The sequence below is a fragment of the Phodopus roborovskii genome, unplaced genomic scaffold (assembly GCF_943737965.1).
Source record: "Phodopus roborovskii unplaced genomic scaffold, PHOROB, whole genome shotgun sequence".
NCBI classification, from domain to species: domain Eukaryota; kingdom Metazoa; phylum Chordata; class Mammalia; order Rodentia; family Cricetidae; genus Phodopus; species Phodopus roborovskii.
Genome location: NW_026125295.1, coordinates 11,606,450 through 11,628,006, shown reverse-complemented (window position 1 = coordinate 11,628,006; position 21,557 = coordinate 11,606,450). Strand labels below are relative to the sequence as shown.

General features: G+C 40.2%; 1 protein-coding gene across 1 annotated transcript in view; it reads left to right on the top strand.

The window, feature by feature from the left end:
- The first annotated feature begins 481 nt into the window (after positions 1 to 481).
- The window catches only part of Lrrfip2 (LRR binding FLII interacting protein 2), a 98,377-nt gene continuing 77,301 nt past the window's right edge, over positions 482 to 21,557 (top strand). Inside the window, exons 1-3 of the mRNA XM_051203266.1 lie at positions 482 to 756; positions 2,051 to 2,122; positions 21,310 to 21,459. Of these exons, the coding sequence (XP_051059223.1) occupies positions 21,370 to 21,459 (90 nt within the window). The 5' untranslated portion in view covers positions 482 to 756; positions 2,051 to 2,122; positions 21,310 to 21,369. The remainder of the gene's footprint in view (positions 757 to 2,050; positions 2,123 to 21,309; positions 21,460 to 21,557) is intronic.

Below are 21,557 nucleotides of genomic sequence, written 5' to 3'. Positions count from 1 at the left end.
TCACTATGGTGATTCAAACTCCTGCGCTCTGCCACAGGCTCCAGGGACAACAGGTGTAGGGCATCACACCTAGTTTTAGGCTAGCAGCGGAACCCAGGGCTACAGGTACGCTAAGCAAGCATTAACCGCGCTACAGCCTCAGCTGGAGATCTCTTTAAAAGCAGGTGTCTGCATCTCGTTCAGCCACACCTACCCACGGTACCCTTTCCCACAGTCGGTGCGCCAGGTGTCTCACTTACCCACGCCCTAGACCGCTTAGAGGCCACCGGGCTCAGTACGGCCGCAGAAGGCTTCGGCACCGGGCCGAGCTTGAGCGAGAGCGCGTCGCCTTCCCCGCCACCCGCTCCATCCATCATCTGACGCGACCCCGGCGCTCCGCCGTCCGGGCGGCAGCAGCAGCCCGTGTGCCGCGCGCGCCCGTCGACCCGCCGGCCGCCACAAGTACTTCCGGGTAAGCGGGTCGCCGGCCGGTGGCCCCGCCCCTCTGCCCCGCCACCGCCGCAGTTGCAGCCGCCGCTCGGGCTGCGGCTCATCCCGGTTCGCGTTCGCCTTCCCGGCCGCGCCTCGAAGGGCAGGCACCCTGAGTGTGACTGCGCGGCCGGCCGCGGTGCGAGGAGCTCTGCTTCTGCCTCCCCGAGGCCCGCGCGGTGGACGGGGTAGGGACAGAGAGTGGCCGCCGCGCCCCTCGCCCCGCTCCCCCGCGGCCGCTCCGGCCCTTCCGGGCGGCGCCGCAGCCTCAGCCGGCTCCACACGCAGGTAAGCAGGCGACGGGCCCGGCTGTCCTGGCGCGCTGTCCCGGAGCGGCTCCGGGCTAGGGTCTCCTGGCGGGTCGCCGGCCCCCCGCGAGGGAGGAAGGGGTTACGCCCCTTGGACCGGGCATCACTTGGGACAGCCGGGTGCCCCAGCTCCCGTTGCTCCCAGCGCCACACTCCCTCAGACTCTGCCCTCACTCTGTCCCGGGAGGAGCCGCCCCGGGAACGGTGTCAGGCCGGTGGAGGGCGTAGCTTTTTAAAATGAGATTTCCCCCCCTCTGTGGCTTCCTTCTTGATCTGAATTGAAGCGCGGGCTTAACAGGCTCAGGGCAAGAACGGTCAGGGTTAATGCTTGACTAATACGGGGCGTTATTTACACCCACACGGTGGAGCGGAGTTCCAGAGCTCCAGTCAGGCCTGGTTTCCCATTGCTGAGGATATCCAGCAGGAAGCAGGGGACGAAAGAAAACCCAGAGGAGAAAAGTTCAAGTATTTGCTTTATGTTTTTTTTTTTTTCTTTCACCTCGAGACATACAAACAAAATGCTGCAACATGGCTGATGGTTATCCTAAACTTTCGTTATTTGTAGCTCTTTATAAATGTTTCCATTTAGTGACTCAGCATTTTTGCCACAGTTTTTGTACAGTAGGTTGATTGACTCAAAACTGTGTAAGGATTTGTGTTGTGTTATCACAACGGGAAGAGATGCAGTAAAGGAACGAGGAGATGGAGTGCAGGGTACAGATGGATACATTCGTAATCAGTGTTTGACAAGTCCGTCGTCCCCCCACCCCCAGTATATGCAAGAGAAGGGTGTGAAAAGCTGCAATTACTGGGGAATGCATGGTGTTGCAGGGGGAGTTAGTTGCCTGAGTTTACCATTGAATGACTTGCAGAGTTACCCCTGTTAAACTACTCATGCTCTGTTTAACAACTACAGAGAGAGGATGACCTCGCGTTTAATACACTCATACGGAATAAGAATTTCGGAAAGTGTGATTCATGTAGGAAGTTAGGTCACACTCACTGTGTGAATCATTGATATGGATCTTCACACTGAAATAGTGGAAAGCCAAGTTTGTTTCTCCCGTTTAATTAGATAATTTTACTCTTTTTATAGCAAGTGATGTATAATGTTTGGTTCTGTTTGTTGCTGGGTGGTTATTGTCATGCACTACGGTATGGAAATAAAAATTTAAAACTTGCAGAATGTTTTGATTTATAACCCTTTGTTAGTTACTAAATGGACTGCTGTGATTTTAATGTCCCCCTCCTTTTTTTTTTTTTTTTTAAACCAGATGTGGGAAGACAAATGAAGGGGTTTAGATGCCAAATAAATGTCAGTGGAAAGGAGAGCTACCAACACTAAGGTACGAAAAAGTATTGTGGGAGAGCATGCACTATATAAAGTAGCTTTTGAGTGGGAAGCTGTAGCACTTGGCATTCTATCCTGAAAAATGTTGAATGAGACTATACTAACTACTTTTCTGTTCTGGAAGGAATTGGGTATTGAAGTTTTGGTTTATTTTTAGAATTGACTAATCTCAAACTCGAAATAACATTTTATTGCTGCAGTGTAATTTGATCTTTTTTAGTCTTTCAAAATGAGAGGCAAAATAGCTTTTGAATACCATAGTTCTTGATAGTGATGACCTTGTTTGCCCAGTTTTTGTTTTTAGAGTCCTGCCTATTTTATCTTGATTGACAGAAGCCCTATTGATTAATTGAAAAGTGATAATCAAGTTTACTTTATTGGTGTAGGTTAAGACAGACATTCCTTTCATTTTTTGGCTACATTTTGGCATCTTTTTCACTTTGGGTATCCATTCTTATATTCAGAGTGTTCCCTAATGTTGCTTTTTATTTTTGTCTAGCTGATAGGATGATGACTTAAGAGTTTCTGTTTCTTATAGAGATTCCCTTTGGAAAGTCCCTTGTGAACACCTTCATTGGGCACAGTCTTGATGCATAAATACATAAGGAAAATAAATCTTTTTAGGTTAGGATTAAAGCATCTCCATATGAAGGGAAGAGAGAAAGTATATTTGGCTAGGTATCTGTCTCTCTTTTGCAATACAAAAACAATTCTTTTCATTAATTTAGGAAGAAGAGAGTGATTTCTTGCAAAGGTCTTTGTGAATTGCTTAGCATGTTCCTAGAGTGAAAAGGAGCAGAATTGATGAGGTGGGGTGATGTTTCTTCCAAATGGAGGGAGCATTGGTGAGGACTGTTTAAAAGGAAATAAAATTCTTCTGTCCTCATCCAAGGAGTGTTATCCACTGTCTCTACAAAACAGTGTGCTTTGCAGGAGAGTGAATGGGGGACGCCTGATCCCTTACCTGGGAAAACATACTACCTTATCCAGTTTGCAGATAAAGAATACTCTACTCTGACCATCATTCAAAGCTCAGCTTTTAAAACTTAAAAAGGAAAGGAATCAAGCTGAGTTTACCTTGTGAGTAAAATATCTTAATCCTTTTCTCCATTTCCTCCCTGAAAGCTAATAGATAGGAGAACTATCTTGGGAAATGAGTGACTGACATTGCACTTTGCACTTTAACCTTTCAAACTTTTGATCAACAGTAAATTAGACTTAAAAACAGTTATATTTTAGACTAAATTTGTAAGTTATAAAACTGGGCTTATGTGCTGTATGTTCTCATTTGTTCAGTTATGTACTTATTCTGGGAGCCAAGAGAGAATGCTGTTTCTTGACAGTCACTTGGACATACACTCACAACCTGTGTGTGCTCTTCTTTTAGTCTAGGGGTAGGGAAAGAAATAGGTAAAAGCAGAGACAGCAGAAAGAGGGAAAATGACATACATGGAAAGAAATGTTGATGATATGGGTTCAGTGGCATTTGTGAAGCTTTTAAAGATAAAGTATGTAAAAAGAAACTGTCATATGAAGAAAGAAGTTTCCTTTCTGTCACAAACTTTTTACCTACCTGTGCATCATCTGTTACCCTGATCCAAGCTACCATGGGTAATATATCCCCTTTTTTTTTTTTTTTGTATCCATCTTCCAATTCTCAGCTATATACACAGTTTCATGTGTTTAGAAGTGTTCTTTACCTGTGATGTAGCTGAGATTTTTTTTTATGTATTAGCACCTATTCCAATCTCAATATTCCTTAAAAAGACTGAATTTATTACTTTTCTGTGGTTTTACTAAGTTCCTATTAGTAAACAGGTCATTTTTAGTCTTCTGTAAACAGCGCTGTAAGAAAAAAACCTTTGAACAACTATTTGGCAGTTTATAAGTGTATCTGTGGAATATATGATTGTGAGGTTGGTTCCTAGGTTGTAAACATGAGAAATTTGTTTTATACTAGATTTTATTTTATAATAGAAAATAATATTTTCTCAGCCACAGGAGAAAGAAGAATTTTAAAAATTACTTTATTGTGAGCTGGGCTTCATATCATGCATCTGTTGTTAGCATTTGGGAGGCTAAGCCAGGTGATTGGGAGTTGGAGGCTACTATGGTCTATACAGCACACAGTAAGATCCTGTCTCAAATAAAATTGCAAGTGTGCTTTGAAAGTCAACTTAAGACATCGTGGAATGTCAGATGATTAATTTGAACTGGTAAATGTCAAAAATACCATAGTTGAAGTCTGGTGCTGACAAATGTAAGACACTTATATTTGGTAAAATGGCTGTACCATGTAGGTTTGTTTCAGAGTGTATATTTTCTGTTAATGAAAAACTTTTATATAGCTGGGTGTGGTGGCACACACCTTTAATCCCAGCACTTGGGAGGCACATGCAGATCACTGTGAAGTCTGTCTAGCCAGTTTTAGGCCTGCTAGGGCTACATACAAAAAAACAAAAAACAAGCAAAAAAGCTCCCCAAGCCCCCCACCAAAAATCAATTTTATATAGTTTATGTGTTTGCTTTGGTAAAGTTAACTGATATTAGTCATAAGAGAAAGAAATGACCCACTGTTTCTTCTTTATCCTAGTCTGTCTATTTAAAGTAGAATAAATGATGGAACCAGAAAGCCAGAGCTTCCTTTGTAATCCAGAGTACTGTTGGTATATTCCTTTGTCAAAGCAGTAAGAAGGTATAGATTTAGACTTTATTCTGGAATGAGCTGGTAAGCAGAGTAAGGGAGGTTCAAAATTTAAATTTGAAGTTCTATAGGTGACTCATGCCCAGGGTGAGGTTCAGGAGCCTTTGTCCTTTTGAAATGAGAGACCAGAGAAATAAGTACAGAGAGGCTCAAGTGTGGTGGGGCTGGAACTCATGAGTGGCAGTTTCCCTGGATGGTGTCCAGGCTCTATTTTGAGGCCCTGTCAAAACTTGCCTGACAGATCTACCACATAACCATAATCTGGCCTAGCCCTGCTGCCAGTCAGGAAGGCCTGTGGTGTAGGGAAAGTGGCAACTGCAGAAGAGGGAGTTATGAAGATCATGTGCTTTCAGAAGATTGAGGAGAAGCTTTGGGGTGAAAATCTGCTGAGTGTGCATATTACATATCCTAGCATCCAGGTGTTTTCTGTTTTAGTAGCCAGGTTTTTGTTTTCTGTTATTTAGTTTCTTATTTTTGGAAAGAGTTTGACTGCAGAGAACTAAAGAGGAATTTTTTAGAATAATTTCATGAGGAGGATTGTTCCAGCTTAATCTCATTCTGGGAGGACTTACCAAAAATCAGTCAAAATGATCCACAGTGTATGTGTGTGCATTGTTATGGGTGTAAGAAGGCCGTATAGTTGAAATGGTCCAATTCAGAGTCTTTCACACTTGTCACTGGGAACTTGAAATAATGACTATTTTACAGGAGTGTTCGGAATTCACACAGCTAAATTAGTTTCTTACTCTATTTTCCCAATGAAAGTATTATATAATTGTATCTCTTTTTTTTGCCATTTTATTTGTTTTGTATGTGTGTGGGTATGGGTATGTAAGTTAGAGGACACTTTGAAAGAGTTGGGTGTCCCACTATATGGCTCCTTGGGATCAAATTCTGGTTGTGATGTTTGGAACAAGTAATTACCCTTATCCAGTGAGCCTTCAGCTGGCCCTGAAGTTGTACGTTTAAACTCTTGCTTTTTAGCAGACTGCATAGTTCTCTATCTCCTTGTGCTGTGTAGTGCTGCATGAAAACCTTGGTGTTTTCTATGTTTAGTGAACACTTAGGTTTAAAGTTCTTTAGGTGATTTCACTGCTTTGACCAGAAAGCTGTTGAACAACTTACTGTTACACTCTGTGACCAAGGTTCATGTCTCTATTTCACTTCTGAGCTGTGCTGCAGTCAAGGGTTTCTGAAGGGTTTAGCTCGCAGATATAATTTATAGATGTGAGCCTGCAAATGGTTTCCTGGTCATTTGCATTAGATTAGGTTGTTACTTCAGGAATTTAGTTGTGGGGTCATTAGCATTTCATAACGATGTCCTTGGGGTTCAATATATGAGGAGAGCAAAATGAACAATAGTTTCTTTTTCTTCTGTTATCTAATTTATTCCTACCATCTCTTCCTTTTCTCAGGCTTTCTTCCCTAGAACAATAAGACAAGACGAAAAATAAAACCCAGGGTGAGCTGAGAATGGTAAAAGATTGGGAGAACCCAGAAAGGGCATAGCAAGGTGTTTTTGTTTTCCGAGAACTGACCTGCTGCCTCCCCGCGTCCCACAACTCACTCTCCCCATGTGTTCACCTTGAACCTGGTGTATATCTTAGGGTTTCTTCATATGAGCATCACATTTTAAACTAGTGTTGATGTAATGGATACATTTAGTGCTTTTGAAACACTAAATTTTTAAGCTATTTGCAAATAGTTTGTTATTCTTTCTGTAGTCCCACTTTCAAATAGAAACACTTTTTAACAGCTAGGGATTAAAGTATACTGTCTATAGACAATAAGATGCTAAGGTACTTATTTTCCTGGTAAATGATTTAAATGCTCTGAGTTTAATAACATTGAATAAATTTAGCAAACACATCCTGTTACTATTTTTTTAAAAATAGAATTAAGTACTCCAGTTAAGTGATTTAGTGCTTTTGGGTTAAAGATAGACAAATATTCCAATTTTAAATGAATTTTCCCCCATGTTATAGATAATGCTTTATTTATCTGGATAATCAAGGGAATGAGATCATTGTCTCCTTGTCTTGCCGAATTCATCCCTTGCAATCCACCCTGTTTTATTTTCTTGCTTGTGGTAAACTTAAGTAACATTACCATACTGAGTTTTTCCATTCTTTTCATTGTGGAAAATGTATACAGTGTAAAATTTAAGTCTCTTCCGCTCCTCTTTAGAGTGCTGGGGACTGGGTCCAGGGCCTTGCACATGCTATACAAGCCTTGTGCCACTGATCTCCACCCTAACCCCCTAAACAACGTGTAATTGTACAATTTCGTGGCATTACAGTACATTCAAATTGTGGTGCAGTCACCCAAACATCTATCTCTAGAACTTTTTCATCATCTTAAACTGAAAACTGCATCAGACCATAACTACTCACTTCCTCTAACCCTTGGCAGCCACTTCGCTGCTTTTGGCTCTGTGGTTTAACTACTCTACTCTAGGTACCTCACACATTTCTGGAATCACATATTTGTCCTTTGTGTCTGACTTATTTTTTATAGCATAATGCCATCGAAGTCATTCATGTTGAAGCATATTATGTTTGACTTCTGTTGATTGCCATTTATGTTTCCCACCTCTTGGTTATTGCGAATAATACTGCCAAGGACATGAGTATATGACTATAATTCAAGTCCCAGTTTGTTATTTGTGTATATGCCCTGAAAGGGAGCTGCTGAATTATGATAATTTTATGTCTAAATATTTGAAGAATCACCAGGTTTTTTTCCACGGTGGTTGTACCATCTTACTTTCCATGAGCAGTACACAAACGTTCTGCCTACTAACTTGTTATTTTCCCTTTTCATTAATTTTTTTTTTCTCATGAAAGCCATCTTGTTTTGTTTTCGTTTTTTGAGACAAGATTTCTCTGTGTAACAGCTTTGGCTGTCCTGGAACTCGTTTTATAGACCAAGCTGGCCTTGAAACTCAGAGATCTGCCTGCCTCTGCCTCCAGAGTACTGGGATTAAGTGTGCCCACCATGCTCAGCTTTCATGAAAGCCATTTAAGGAGTTTGTGAAGTATATGTCATTGTGATTTTGATTTGTATTTTCCTAATTGCTAATGATGCTGAGTACCTTTTTGTCCACTTATTGGCTACTTCTGTCTTTGTAAAACATACTGGCCTTGCCTTTGCTTTTGCCTTTCCAGTGCTGAGATTAAAGTTGTGTGCCACCATACCTGGCCCATCTCTTAATTACAAATTATTTTATGTGTCTGGGTTTTTGCCTCATGGATGCCTATACACCATATGTGTGCAGCAAGTACTCTTGGAGGGAGGCCAAGTGACATCCGATTCCTTTGGAGCTGGCATGAAGATGGTTGTGAGTTGCCATGTGGGTACTGACAATCAGACTCATGTTCTCTGGAAGGGTAGTCAGCGCTCTTAACCACTGAATCATATCTCTAGCCCCACATCTTTTTTAAAGTTATGTTAGTATTTATTTGGTATACACACACAGACACAGGGTGGGGCGTGTATCTGGGTGTATGTACATCTGCTCACAGCGTTCATGTGGAGATTAGAAGACAACTTTGGAGGTTCTCTCCTCCCATGTTTACATGGCTTTTTTAGGGATCAAACTCAGGCCATTGGGCTTGGTGGCAAATACTTTCACCTGCTGAGCCATCCTAGTGCCCCTCAATTTGTTGTTGTTAGTGAGTTTCAGTTCTTTATATATCCTAGATATTAGCCCTTTATTTACAAATGTTTTCTCCTGTAGATTGCCTTTTTACTTTGTTGATAGTGTGCTTTGATGCACAGAATTTGAAATTTGGTGAAATCTAGTTGTCTATTCCTTTTATTGTCTTTAATTTGGTCAAATTTAACAAGAAATGTTTGTCAAATCCCATGTTATGATGGTTTTCCTGTGTGTTTTCTTTGAAAAGATTTATAGTTCATATATTTAGGTTTTGATGTATACTATGTTAACTATTGATGTTTTGATTATGAGCCTAGCCTTTGACAACCAAGCCGTTCTTCTAGCCCATGAGTTAACTTTTGTATATAGTATAATATAAAGGGTCTGACTTTATCCAGTATGAATTTACCAACACCTCTGTTGACAATCATTTGATCATGCATATGGGGATTTATATATAGGCTATTTAATTGATTTATGGGTGTGCTTTATGCCAGTAGCATACCGTTTTAATTAGTGTAGTTTTGTAGTAAAATTTTAAATCAGGAAGGGTTGAGGGGAAAGGGTTTGTTTGGCCGAAAATTCGAGATAACAATAGTCCATTATTGTGGGAAAGTCAAGGCAGGAATTTACAGCCCACATTCCACCCACAGTTAGGAGGCAGAGAGAGGTGAATGCATCCATACTGCCCATACTGCATCACACTAATAGAGTTCAGGGCCCAGCCCTGCAGTGGCCTGAGTCTAAGATAATCCCTCACAGACATACTATAGACCAACCCAAACTAGACAATTAATTCCTCAGTAAAGACTATCTTCCCAGGTATGTCAAGTTATCAGTTAAAGTAACCAGCACACTGGGCTTTTGATAGAATTACATGGAATTTGTAGATTGTTTTGCCAGGTTTGCTGTTTTAATAGTGCTGTCAAAAATCTGTGAGCATGGATTGTGTCTTTCAATTAATTTATGTTTCCCTAATTTCTTCTGGCAGCATTTTCAATGTATAGACTTTGCTTCCTTGGTTGTTTATTCCTAAGTATTTTATTATTTTTAATGCTATTATCAATGGATTTGTCTTCTGAATTTCCCTTTTGGATTGGTGGTATATAGAAATCTTTCTTTTTCCCACCCTCCCTCCCTCCCTCTCTCCCTCTCTACCTTTTCTCCAGGGCAGTCCTCCTCCCCCTTGTGCCTTGTGTTTGCATTAGTTTTTGTATTCTCTAACTTTGCTTAATTTTCTTCTTTCTTTCTGTTCAAAGATTTAAAGGTCGGAACTTCTGTGTGTAATTATACAAACTTAGTAGCTTAAAGCAGCATGTGTTCTATCTCCTCTGTTTCTGTGTGGCAGGAGTCAGAGAGAGGTTGAACAGTTGAGTGGGTTGAGCTGGGCTCTCTGCAATGTTGAGGCTGCACTGAGGGTGTTGACTCAGCTGAGTGTCGCTCACCAGGAGACTTACTTTGAGCAGAATCTACTCCCAAATTCATGCAGGTTGTTGCCAGAATTGATTTTCTTGTGGTTTAGCACTGAGGCTTCTTCCTCAACTAGAGATCCGCAATTCCTAAAGACTCTTGTCAAGCTAGTTCCTGGGGCAGCCTGCACTTGTTTGTAGTTCTTGTATTTTATCAAGCCTCCGTGGGGAATCCATGCAGCAAGCAAGTCAGCTAGCACCACAGTCTTACATAATGTAATGCAGGCACAGGTGTGACCTCTGCTATATTTGGTTGGTTAGGAGTAAATCAGAAGTCCCACCCAGCAGTGATATTTACACAGTGTTGACTATTAAAGAGGAGATCAGGGCAGGGAGCCACTGAAGCATTTGCTTGCTATAGCTGGCTATAAAAATGACACATAGTCTAAAGAAATGTACACTTTTAAATGTTACTGTCTTTAGAACTACTGTTGGTTTTGTCAGTTATTTTGTAATAATTTTTTAAAAATTTTATTTTGGAGATAGGGTCTGACTGTAAGTCCTGCTGTCCTGAGTTTACTAACTATCTAGCCCACCCTGGCCTCTAACCTATGGAGACCCTCTTGATTCAGCCTCCCATGTGCTGGGACTCTAAGGCATGAACCACCATTCCTGGCTTTCATTTCTTCTTTACCTCCTACTTTACCTCTTTGTAACATTCCAATTTTGAGGTCTGTAATCAATGGTTTCATTGTAATTATATACTATTTACTACTCAGCTGTATATTTTGTCTCTTTCTAAATATTTGTTAATAACTTGTATAATTTTCTGTTTATTGCTTCCACCCACATGCTCCAACAGTTTTTCATTTTTTCCCTGGATTTTCCTAGACTTATTAATATGTAACATAAATAGCAACTAGTTTACGGAATATAGAAAAAATGAAACAAAAATGGTTAAAGGATTTATGAGCATCAGTATTCCCACTTCTAGGCTAAGAAGTTACACAGTCATCTGGGGTGGTCCCCTCAGGATTTCCTTCCCTGGCACCTACTGTCTGCCACCTGGTCCCAGTCCCAGTTTACACATCAGTGGCTCTCTTGAGTCACGCCCCCCCCCCCCAGTTACTGTGGTTTCCTCCACTCTCATATATATGCATTCCTATTCAGTATGCAGTTTAATTTTTAAAAACTGGAAGCTTCTGCCACCTGCTGTGTGTTTTAGGACAGAGTAATTGCTTTTGTGGTGCTGGGGACTGACCCTGGGACTTTTTCATGTCTGGTAAATGTCCACTGTGACATCCATGACTCAGATTAACCACTTTAACAAGCCTTAAGTCTCAGTGGCTTAATGCAGTCAAAGCTTCTTTTTCCCTCACACTTACATGCTTGTCTGCTGTGAGCTGGAAATCAGTTAGAGTTAGTCTATTCCACAGACATGGAGGAATTTTAGCTTTTTATCTGGGGACTTTCCTATTCCCTAGGGCCTTGGAGGGCCTTACCAGTGCTTTGCATCTGACTGGCAGATGCCAGACAGTGAGAGGGAGTGTGGTAGATTTCAGGAAGTTTGATGGCACACCTGGACCTGTGCGCTTGCCTTGCCCGCATGGCACTGATAGAACGCAGTGAAATGACTACTCAGCTCCCAGGAAGGGGGAGAACATAGGATAACACTGGGGTCCAGGCAGAAAAGGGGAGTAGTAAGCCAGTCTTTGCCACAGCATGTGTCTTTGAGTGCTATATAGTTTGGCTTTGGGAAACTGAGTAGCTATGAAAGGAAAGCCCATTTTGCCCACTACTAGGCAGAATGAGAGCAGACAATAGTAAGAGTCTTCCTTGAGCCCTTGGTGGGTATAGTTCTGGAAAGACTTGTTAATGAATTCTGAGAATCATGGCCATTATAATCAAGCCGTCTATTGTAGCTGAAATGTTTAGAAGGTATTAGTAAGTATCTGGAAAAATGTGGTTAGGGGAGCAGGCTGCTTTGTATGCTTTTTGCCAGCGCATCACGTTCTGGTTTTCAGGGATAGATAAAACTTAAATGCCCTGCTGTGAAGTAGGTCAGACTGTCCATGCATCAGAGGAAGGGACCACAGCTCCACATGGGGTCAAGGCAGACTGAATTCAGATGAAAATGTGCACATAGGATTTAGGTTAAAGGGACATCCCAAAGACTGGGAGTTTAGTGATGATAGTGGTCCTCTGTTATGTTTTGAGTTACATGGCTTCAATTTTTTTTTTTAATAACCACTAATGCTCCTCTTTCGTGTTAAGAGTTTTGTTTTGTTTTTTTCCTTTCTTTTCTTTTCCGAGACAGGGTTTGTCTATGTAGCTTTGGAGCCTGTCCTGGAACTAACTCTGTAGACCAGACTGGCTTCGAACTCACTTGCCTCTGCCTCCAGAATGCAGGGGTTAAAGGCATGCATCATCAATGCCAGGCTCGTGTTAGATTTATTTCTCATATGCTTAGGTCTTTTGATTCTCCTCTTTGATTTGATGAAGTATTTTAATAGCTTTCTAAAAAAAAAAGCTGTAAAATAGGTGAAGTTTTGAGCTCTTACATATCTGGGATGTTTTCACAGTCAAGTTTGGGAAGAGCATGTCTTGATTGGGTTATAGGTTGATTGCAGGTTATCTGTGGCTTTGCTTCATTAGTCTATCTTCTTGAGTCCAGAACTCCTAGAAATTGAAGGCATTCTAACCATCACCTTCTCTATAACTACTTTTCCTAGTCTCAGGGGCTTAGTATTGTCTCATTTGCAGTGTTTGAGTTCATTGTGATAACTCATTGCTACACACCTCGGTGTGAATCAGACACTGGTGTTGAACTGGCATTTTCAGTCTGGAAGCTGTCCTCAACTTCACACCCTCCCCTCATCCTTCTCTCCTTACTTTCTCAAATGTCACCATTGCAGACCCTACTCCTTATGCTCATTTAACCACTGACTCTTTAGTTTCTGTCTTTTTTTCTTTTTGTTTCCTGTGAGAGTTCTTGAACCTCACTTTCAAATCTGTCTGAAGTTTAAGAGGTTATTATTATTATAATTATTTTGAGACAGAGTTTCTCTATGTGTAGCCCCAGCTGTCCTGGAACTTGCTCTGTAGACCAGGCTGGCCTTGAACTCACAGAGAGCCTTGTGCTTCTGCCTCCCCAGTGCTGGGATCAAAGGTGTGCACCGCTGCTGCCGCCACCACTGCACTGAGATTATTTCTTACGTATCACGGCATTTACCCATTTAAAGTGATAGTCTTTACAGTGGTTTTAATGCGTTTATAGAGCTGTCTAGGCAACAACAGCACTGTCCCGCCCCAGAGCATTTTCATTACTCTGAGAAGAAACCACTGCCTTTGCTCCCTTTTGCAGGCTCTTAAAGGAGGGGTCTGCTTCCTATCTTTTTCTTTTTTCTTTTCCTAGACAGGGTTTCTTTGTGTAGCTCTGGCTGTCCTGGAACTCACAATGTAGACCAGGCTGGCCTTGAATTCATCACAAAGATCTACCTGCCTCTGCCTCCCACGTGCTGGCATTAAAGGCTTGTGCTACTACTTCCTGTATTGCCTCTAGTGGACATTTCACAGAAATATCCACAATATGTAATCTTTGTTTCTGGCTTGGCTGTGGGTAGTGTCTTGGAGGTCTAACTGTATATTATACAGAGAACTTTAAGTGATGACTTTTTCTTTGGCCTGTCTCTCATGTCTGCCATCTAGAGATGCTGCACAGCTTTGTAGAGGTCAGATTGCGTATTTCTTGTTGGAGTCCCTCTCTAAGGCCCATATTCTGGAACAGTCACTGCTGGCTATACTCACTGTGGGTGTACATGTATGTGCAGGTTAGAGGTTGAAGTCAGGTATCCTTAGTTGCTTATAAGGCAATGTCTGTCTGTGAACCTGAAGCTTGCTGATCACTTATCTAACTATCCAGCTTGCCCTAGAGATGGGTGTCCTGGGATTACATGGGGGCTCAAATGGAGAGGGAACAGGGGACACATCCACTTGTCTTTTACACAGCTGCTGGAAGTCCAAACTCCTGTTCTCATCCTTTTACAGCAAGGGCTCTAGTTTCTGAGCTGTTTCCACGGCCCAAAGTTCATGCCTTTCTGCTAGGAAGTAGCTCTGCTAATGTCCATGTTACTCAAGAGCATTAAAGCTTACAGTGAAGGTGTGGCTGGATTGCTTTTGTTATTATTTATACGTGCATAGGTTAGCACGCTTGCTGGCTTGGTTTATGTGCCATTTTCCATCTTTCTACTGAATAGGCATATTAAATTTGTCTCTTCTTTGTTTCCCTTCTGTTTTCTGAGGCTGCCATTTATTACATGATGTTGACCAGCTGTGGCCTAAAGCTGTTAATGTCAGATGTGCCATTTTCCGTTTTCTCTTATTATAGATTAAAAAGAAATTGGGACAATCATATTTACTAATTTGATTTTGCCTTCTTTATTATTAATTTTTTAGATTTAGTTTAAAAAGATGTATTAATTATGTGTCTGTGTCTGTATTGGCGTGTATATGTGAGTGTCAGTGTCCTTGGAGGCATTGTTGTTGCATCAAAAATGCATCTCTCACTCAGTATGAGATCTAAAGCGGTGCCATTATTGTTGCCACAAGCCCTGCCTCAGCCTTCCAAGTGTGGGGATCATAGCTGCGGGCCACCACACCTAGCTTGTATTTGTGTTTGAAAAGGTACACTTTCTCACCTGCCCGCCGTCGGCTCAACTGAGACGAAATAGATCAGAGAGTTGACTTCCGAGCTTTTCTTGTCACCTTCTCCTTAAACCTCTGTTTTTTTTTTTTTTTGTTTTTTTTTTTTTTTGTGTCACTGAAAACAGAATTTTCTATTGAATGTAACAGTTTATAGAAACTTAACCTGTTTGAGCTTCTGAATGACACTTGTGACATAGGAATGGATTTAATAAAGAAATGCAAGACCTACACATTGAAAACATGATATTGTAGAACAACATAAAGAGGACCAAAATAACTGGAAAAAATCCCATCCTTTTGGGCTTTAACATTATTAAAGTTGTTCCCTAATTGACTTATAGAGTAATTATGAGGGTGCTTTTTTCCCTTTTTCATTTATTTTTTTCTAAAAAAAAACCTGACAAACTGTTATTAAAATTTACATGGAAGTGCACAGGACTCGCATGCCAAAAATCTTAAAGGAACAAGTTATAAGTTGGATGACTTGCTTTTTCTAACTTTAAAACATCATACAGAGCCACACCAATGAAGATGGTGTGGTGCAAGCATAAAGTGTAAAGAAAAGTATACAGATTGGTGGTGTGCAGCCGCCACCCCCCATCCCCATCCGCCATTAGGTTTATAGCCAGGTGATAAAAAGTTCTACTTACTTATTAGTGAGTGTGTGGGTGAGCCATGCATGGCGCAGGTATGTGGTAAGAGAACATTTTGTGGACTTGTTTTTTTTTTTTTCTTGTGCCTTTACATGGGTTTTGGGAATTGGATTCAGGTCTGTTGCCAGCCTTGCTTGGCAAACACGAATACCCACGGAGTCATCTTGGCCCACCACCTGATTTTTTTTTTTTTTTAATAAGGGTAACATGATATTTTAGTAGAGAAAGGATAGTCTTTTCAACTCAACACATAGAACATGAAAAAGAATGAAGTTTGGTCCCTGAATAACAGAAGCGGGAATTAATATTGTGGCCTTGGAATAGGCAATGGTTTCTTGGATACAATACCAAAAGATAAAACAAAAGAAAAATAAAAGAAAAATAAATAGGCCGTCCTTAAGATAATTTTTCTTATGTGTATGAGTGTGTTGCCTGCATGTATATCTGTGTTCCATGCATGTACGGTGCCTGCAAAGGCCAGAAGAGGCCTCAGATTCCCTGGGACTGGAATTACAGAGGGTTGTGAGTACTGGGTCAAAAAGATGGATACATAGATACTATAGGTACCTCTCTGACATTTTTCTTTGATTTTCCCATTGTTCTCTTCTGTTCAGCCACAAAGCAATGGCCATACTGTACAAAAAGTGCCTTGAAAATTCTTGGTAGACCTGCCTGCCTGCCTGCCTGCCTGTCTGTCTTTTTTTTTTTTTCTTTCTAAATTTGAGATGGGAGTCTCACTATATAATCTTGGCTGGTCTGTAACTTGCTATGTAGACCAGGCTGGCCTCAAATTCATAGAAATCTGCCTGCCTCTGCTTTCCGAGTCCTGAGATTGAAGGCATGCCTTTAAAATAGCAGGTATTTTTTAAAGTATAGAACAAGTAAAGCTATATGACATATTTTGTTAAAAAAAAACAAAACTTCCATATTAATTATATCAAAAATTTTAAATTAATTACAGGTGTCTTTATTGTTTTTGCTTTCAGCTTTGTTTTTTGTTACCTGGTTTATATTGTTCACTTTCACTTGTTTATAGTATTTTTATTGTATGTGTGTGTATGTGTGGGTATGTGTTGTATATGCACATGTGTGTGTGGTGCCAAAGGAGGTGCCTGGCATCCTTCACCTGACTCCTCTGAAACAGGGTCTTTTGCTAAATCTAGAGCTAGGTTGGCAGCCATCAAACTCAGTCATCTTCCTATTTTAACCTCCTGTAGTGCTGAGGTTACAGGTACAAGGTTACACTCAGTTATTTTTTTTTTTTTACAGGGGTGCTAGGGATGCTTGCACACTAAGTACTCTTACCCAATGAGCTGTCTTCCCAGACCTTTTTCTTGTTTTTTGTGTTTATTTCAGTTTTAAGTTTCTATCTTTAACAGTATGTGTAATTTTTTCCTACTGTTTCATTCTCTGAAATACTTAACAGACATAGAGAAAGAAGGCCATTTGAACGACACTAGACAGTAGTTTGCTAATCAGGGTGTTGGTAAACTTACATCATACAAGTTTGGGTTCTCTATGGTTGATAACCGATTATCATGAAAACTGCCTCAGACCTATAACCTATTACTGTTCATTTATAGACTAGAAGGGTTAGCAAGGAAAGAAATGCAGCCACTGACCACCATTTTATGAATATAGGAAGTGGACAGATTATCTGTTGTGTTGGGTATGGAGAATAGTATATGTTCAGATCAGGAGACTTAAAAAGGCATTTTTTACAGTTCTCAGGTAACCTGTGGAGTTAGGCATTATGTTTCATAAACCATTGTAGGTTCTGATGTTCTTTGGAGAGTGAGTTTTTGTTCAGTTTCCCCTTCTCTTATTCTATGAAATCCTAGGGTTTTGGTTTATGTAGTTATTTTCTGTCTTTTGTTTCATAATTCTTTTTGAGACAGATTCTTATTCTGTAACCCAAAACATGTGAAACTTAAAATCTTGAGAGAAATGCCACCACGCTCAGCTACATTGAAAAATTCTTATACTGTTGTCTGTTTCTTGATGTAATTTTTATTTCTATGGATTTTGCAATTGATTTACTCATTGGATGTACTGATCTCATCTTGATATTTGAAGGAGTGACATCTTGAATAATTCCTTTTGCTCCTCTCTCTCCTCTGATCACTCTTAATTCAAGGAATTGGATCATTCTTTCCTTTGCCAATCACTTTTTTTCAAGTGCATATGTTAACTATTTGTATCAGACTACCTTTACTGTTTTTTTTCTTCTTTTTTCAAATCAAGTGTTTAAAAAAAAATATGCTTTCTCTGTTCTCATGCCTTTTGTTGACCTACTCATTCATTCTTCTCAACCATTACTTTCCCCAGATATGTTATTTAGAAAGCTTTCAATCATACAGGAACATTGAAATAGTTGTAACTAAGTGCAATGCATTTGCCATCTATATCCCATCACTTTGTCTTTGGTGTTGCGTAAATAAGTAGCAGAGACCAGTACATCTCAACACTGTGTATTTTAGCTTGCACATCATTAGCTGAATTTAAAATTTGCATAGAGATCTTTTTTCTTTTGAGGTAGAATTTATGTAGAAAAATTTGCACAGAATTTTAAGTATACTATTGAATAATTTATTTAGTTCTGTTTCTGTGTAGACTGGTTGCCTTCTGCTAAGGAGACCTGAAACTCAGGTTTTCCTCTATGTTCACAGAAGTAGACTTCAAATATCATAAAATCCCTTACAGCCTTTTCATTATATAAATGTCCTTCACAGTAAAATGGTTATAATCAGAAGTATCTTAATTTTTTTTTTTAATGGATCATTCTTTGAGTCAACAGAAGGCTTTAGCTTGGCTAGGGTATCACATGCTGAAGATGACTCAAGGCTAGCTCTGTTTAGTAGCAGAAATCTTTAGCTTGGCTAGGGTATTGTACATGAATGCTGGATATCACATGTGCATGCTGAAGAAGATGGTCCCAGGCTATCTCTGTTTAGTTAGAAGCCTGAATCTGTGGCCAGCACAGTGATGTATTTCCATGAGCTCAGGTCAGGATAATGAGGACCCATCTCCAGAGAAAGAAAGAAAGAAAGGGGCCTGAGTATGTAGCTCATTCATATCGTCATTGCCTTATCTATTGTGCAGCCTTGGGTTCAGCCCCAAGGACCATAAAAGACCACAGCCTAGAATTATAATTAAAGGTGAGGAATGGCCTTTTGCCAGTTTATTAAGTTACATAAGTACAAGAGGTAATTAAAGATATTTTAAAAAGCCAGGCAGTGGTGACACACACCTTCAATCCCAGGACTGAGGAGGTAGGGCAGGTGAGTTCCAGGACAGCCAGGGATACATAGAGAAACCTTGTCTCCACAAAACGAAACAAAAGAGACTTTCTGGTCAGCAGTAAGTAGTGGTAGTGGCACATACCTTTAATCCCAGCACTTGGGAGGCAGAGGAGGGCGGATTTCTGTGATTTCCAGGTCAGCCTTGTTTACAGAGCTAGTTCTAGGACAGCTAGAGAGGGTTGTTACACAGAGAAACCCTGTTTAAAAAAAAAAAAAAAAAAAAAAGAGGAAGATATTTCTGGAATACTTGGTACTTTTAAATCTATTGTGATTCATTTGAGCCTTCGTGGAGAAAGATTGGAGACCTCTAAGAAAATTCTTCCATACTTTTCAATAAATAATTTATCAGTTGTTCCTTTCAGAGAGGAAAATTTGTTTGCTTCCATTCAAATGTGATTTATTTTTTAAAGTGAAGAGATAAGTCGTCCTCAGTCCTAATTTGTTTTGTGCTTTGAGAAAGGGTCTCACTGTGTAGCTGTGTCTAGCCTGGAACTCAGGCTGGCATCAAACTCACAGAAAAATTCATGTGCCTTTGCCTCCTCCCCTCCGGGATTAAAGGTGCATGCCATCAGGCCTAGGATCCACCTTTACTGAGGAATGTAAGCTGATTTAGGGCTAGAGAGGTGTCTCAGCAGTTAAGAGCTCTTTCTGCTTTCAGAGGGCCCTGGTTCAGTGGCCAGCACCCACGTGGTGGCTCACAGCAGGCTGTTGCTCTGGTTCTGGAGTTCTACTGCCATCTTCTGTTCTCTTCAGGCACAAGGTACACATGTGTTACATAGACATTCAGGCAATTACTCAAATCTTAAAATAAACAGACAAAAAAGTAAGCAAGCCCTAGGTAATAAGTTCTGTCAGAAAAGATAGGATTGGCATGAATTTTTATTTGGAAAAACACTTTTGGTGGGGTATTTGTGCTCAATTTTCTCGAAGCAAGTAAATTCAGGTACATTAAAGTCACTCGTATTTTTAACATAGCCTATTCTAAGGAGGCAAACTAACTTGCGGATCTTGGTGTGTCTTATTGTAATGAAATGTCTCCAGTTTCTTCTCTTAAAATTAGGAAAAAAAAACATTTGAATTACTGGGTATTGGGTTAAATGAGCTGTTTCTCAGCAATATATCTAGAAAAGGGGGGGTATCATGCTGTTTGTCATGCATTTTGCACTCTGTCATGGGGTGGATGTGATAGAAATTGAACCCAGAGCTTGACACAGCTTTTGCAGCTGAACTGGACTCTCTCTCATGGGCATCAATCTCAGGTTAGGTTGTCTTTATCATCCCTGTTATTAAATTCTAGAAGAAGAAGTTTGTCTTTCCTCTATAAGTAGGTGTATCTAATAATAACAATTGTAATAGGCTCTAGATATATGCTTTTTAAGAATACAATTTTGTTGGCATATATTCATAGGAACATTTCATACATGTATATATATATATTATTGTAATTGTGTTCTCTCCCATGCTTTCTTCCCCCAAGTTAGCTCCTTTTGTTCCTTTAGACAGTTTTGCTACTAACTCTCATGATTATGTATTTATGTATGTGTATATATATGTACATACATACATACATATGCTTTACACACATACTCATATATATGTAGGTGGATTTTCCCTTTGGCCCCAGTTCACAAATAATGATGACATGGAGCATGGAGACTTACTATTAATTATGAAAGCTCAGCCTTAGCCTAGGCTTGTCCTATTAGCTCTTATAACTTAAATTAACCTGCTTATATTAATATATGTTTTACCATGTGACTTTTTACCTTTATTTCATTCTGAATGTCAGACTCCCCGAGTCTTCATGGTGTCTCCTTCGAGCTTCAGTTAATCATTTTCCTCTCTCTGCCTGGAAGTCCCACCTATTTCTTTTGCCTAGCTATTGGCCTGTTCAGCTTTTTTATTATACCAATCACAACAATACCTCTTCACAGTGTACTAATATCCCACAACACATATATCTGATTTTATGTGCATAGGTACATTTTTGTTGTTTTATTTTCGAGACAAGGTTTCTCTGTAGCTTTGGAGCCCATCCTGGGACTTGTTCTGTAGACCAGGCTAGCCTCAAACTCACAGAGGTCCCGGGGACCTCTCTCTGCCTCCTGGGTGCTGGGATTAGAGGCTTGTACCACCCCTGCCTGCTGCATAGACACAGCCTTCATTGCTTGACTGCCTGTTTGTCACTACATCTTCAGCACTTGTAGTACCTGGCCAAAGCTAGAACTCAGATATTATTGCATGAACAGTGCTAGCTATAAGTAACTGCAGAATAACAAACCTCCAATTCATTGTTCTGTGTGTTGTGATTTAATTGGAGTTGGTTTTTAAATTACACTAAAAAGCAAATTTGTCTTTCTGTTACTTTAAAGCTCAATATTAAAATTTTGTCAGTATGTTCTAAAACTTCAGGCTAAATGCCTTTTCTGGAATATCTTTCATTATTAGAAGTAGATTTTAGAAAAAGCCATATTAATTTTATTTTGTTAAGTATAATTACAACTTGATTACTGTTTTCTGAACTAAGAGAACATATATCTTGTGATATAGCTGAGTGAAGTTAGCAAGTTGGTAATTGATATAAATTTAAATATTCTAAAATGCACTGAGATAATTTGGTAGTGAACAAAGAAACTCAGTCACTGATTTGTTTGAAGAGAAATAGAATTGCAGTGTCAAAATTGAATGTTTGAACTAAGTCTTAAGATTCCACAAGGAAAGCACCCTAACTTACTGTTTTTGTTTATTTCAGGGCTGAAGACGAATAAACTCATTTTTTCAGAGTTAAAGAATTACTTAAAAAAGAAACAAGATGGGGACGCCTGGTTCTGGAAGGAAAAGAACACCTGTGAAAGATCGATTTTCTGCAGAAGATGAAGCTTTGAGTAGCATCGCTAGAGAGGTATGTGCTGAGGAGCTCAGAGGATGCACACAGATACTGGGGGGGGGCAGCATTAGAAGCACAGGGGATGCACACAGATGCGGGGGGGGGCAGGCATT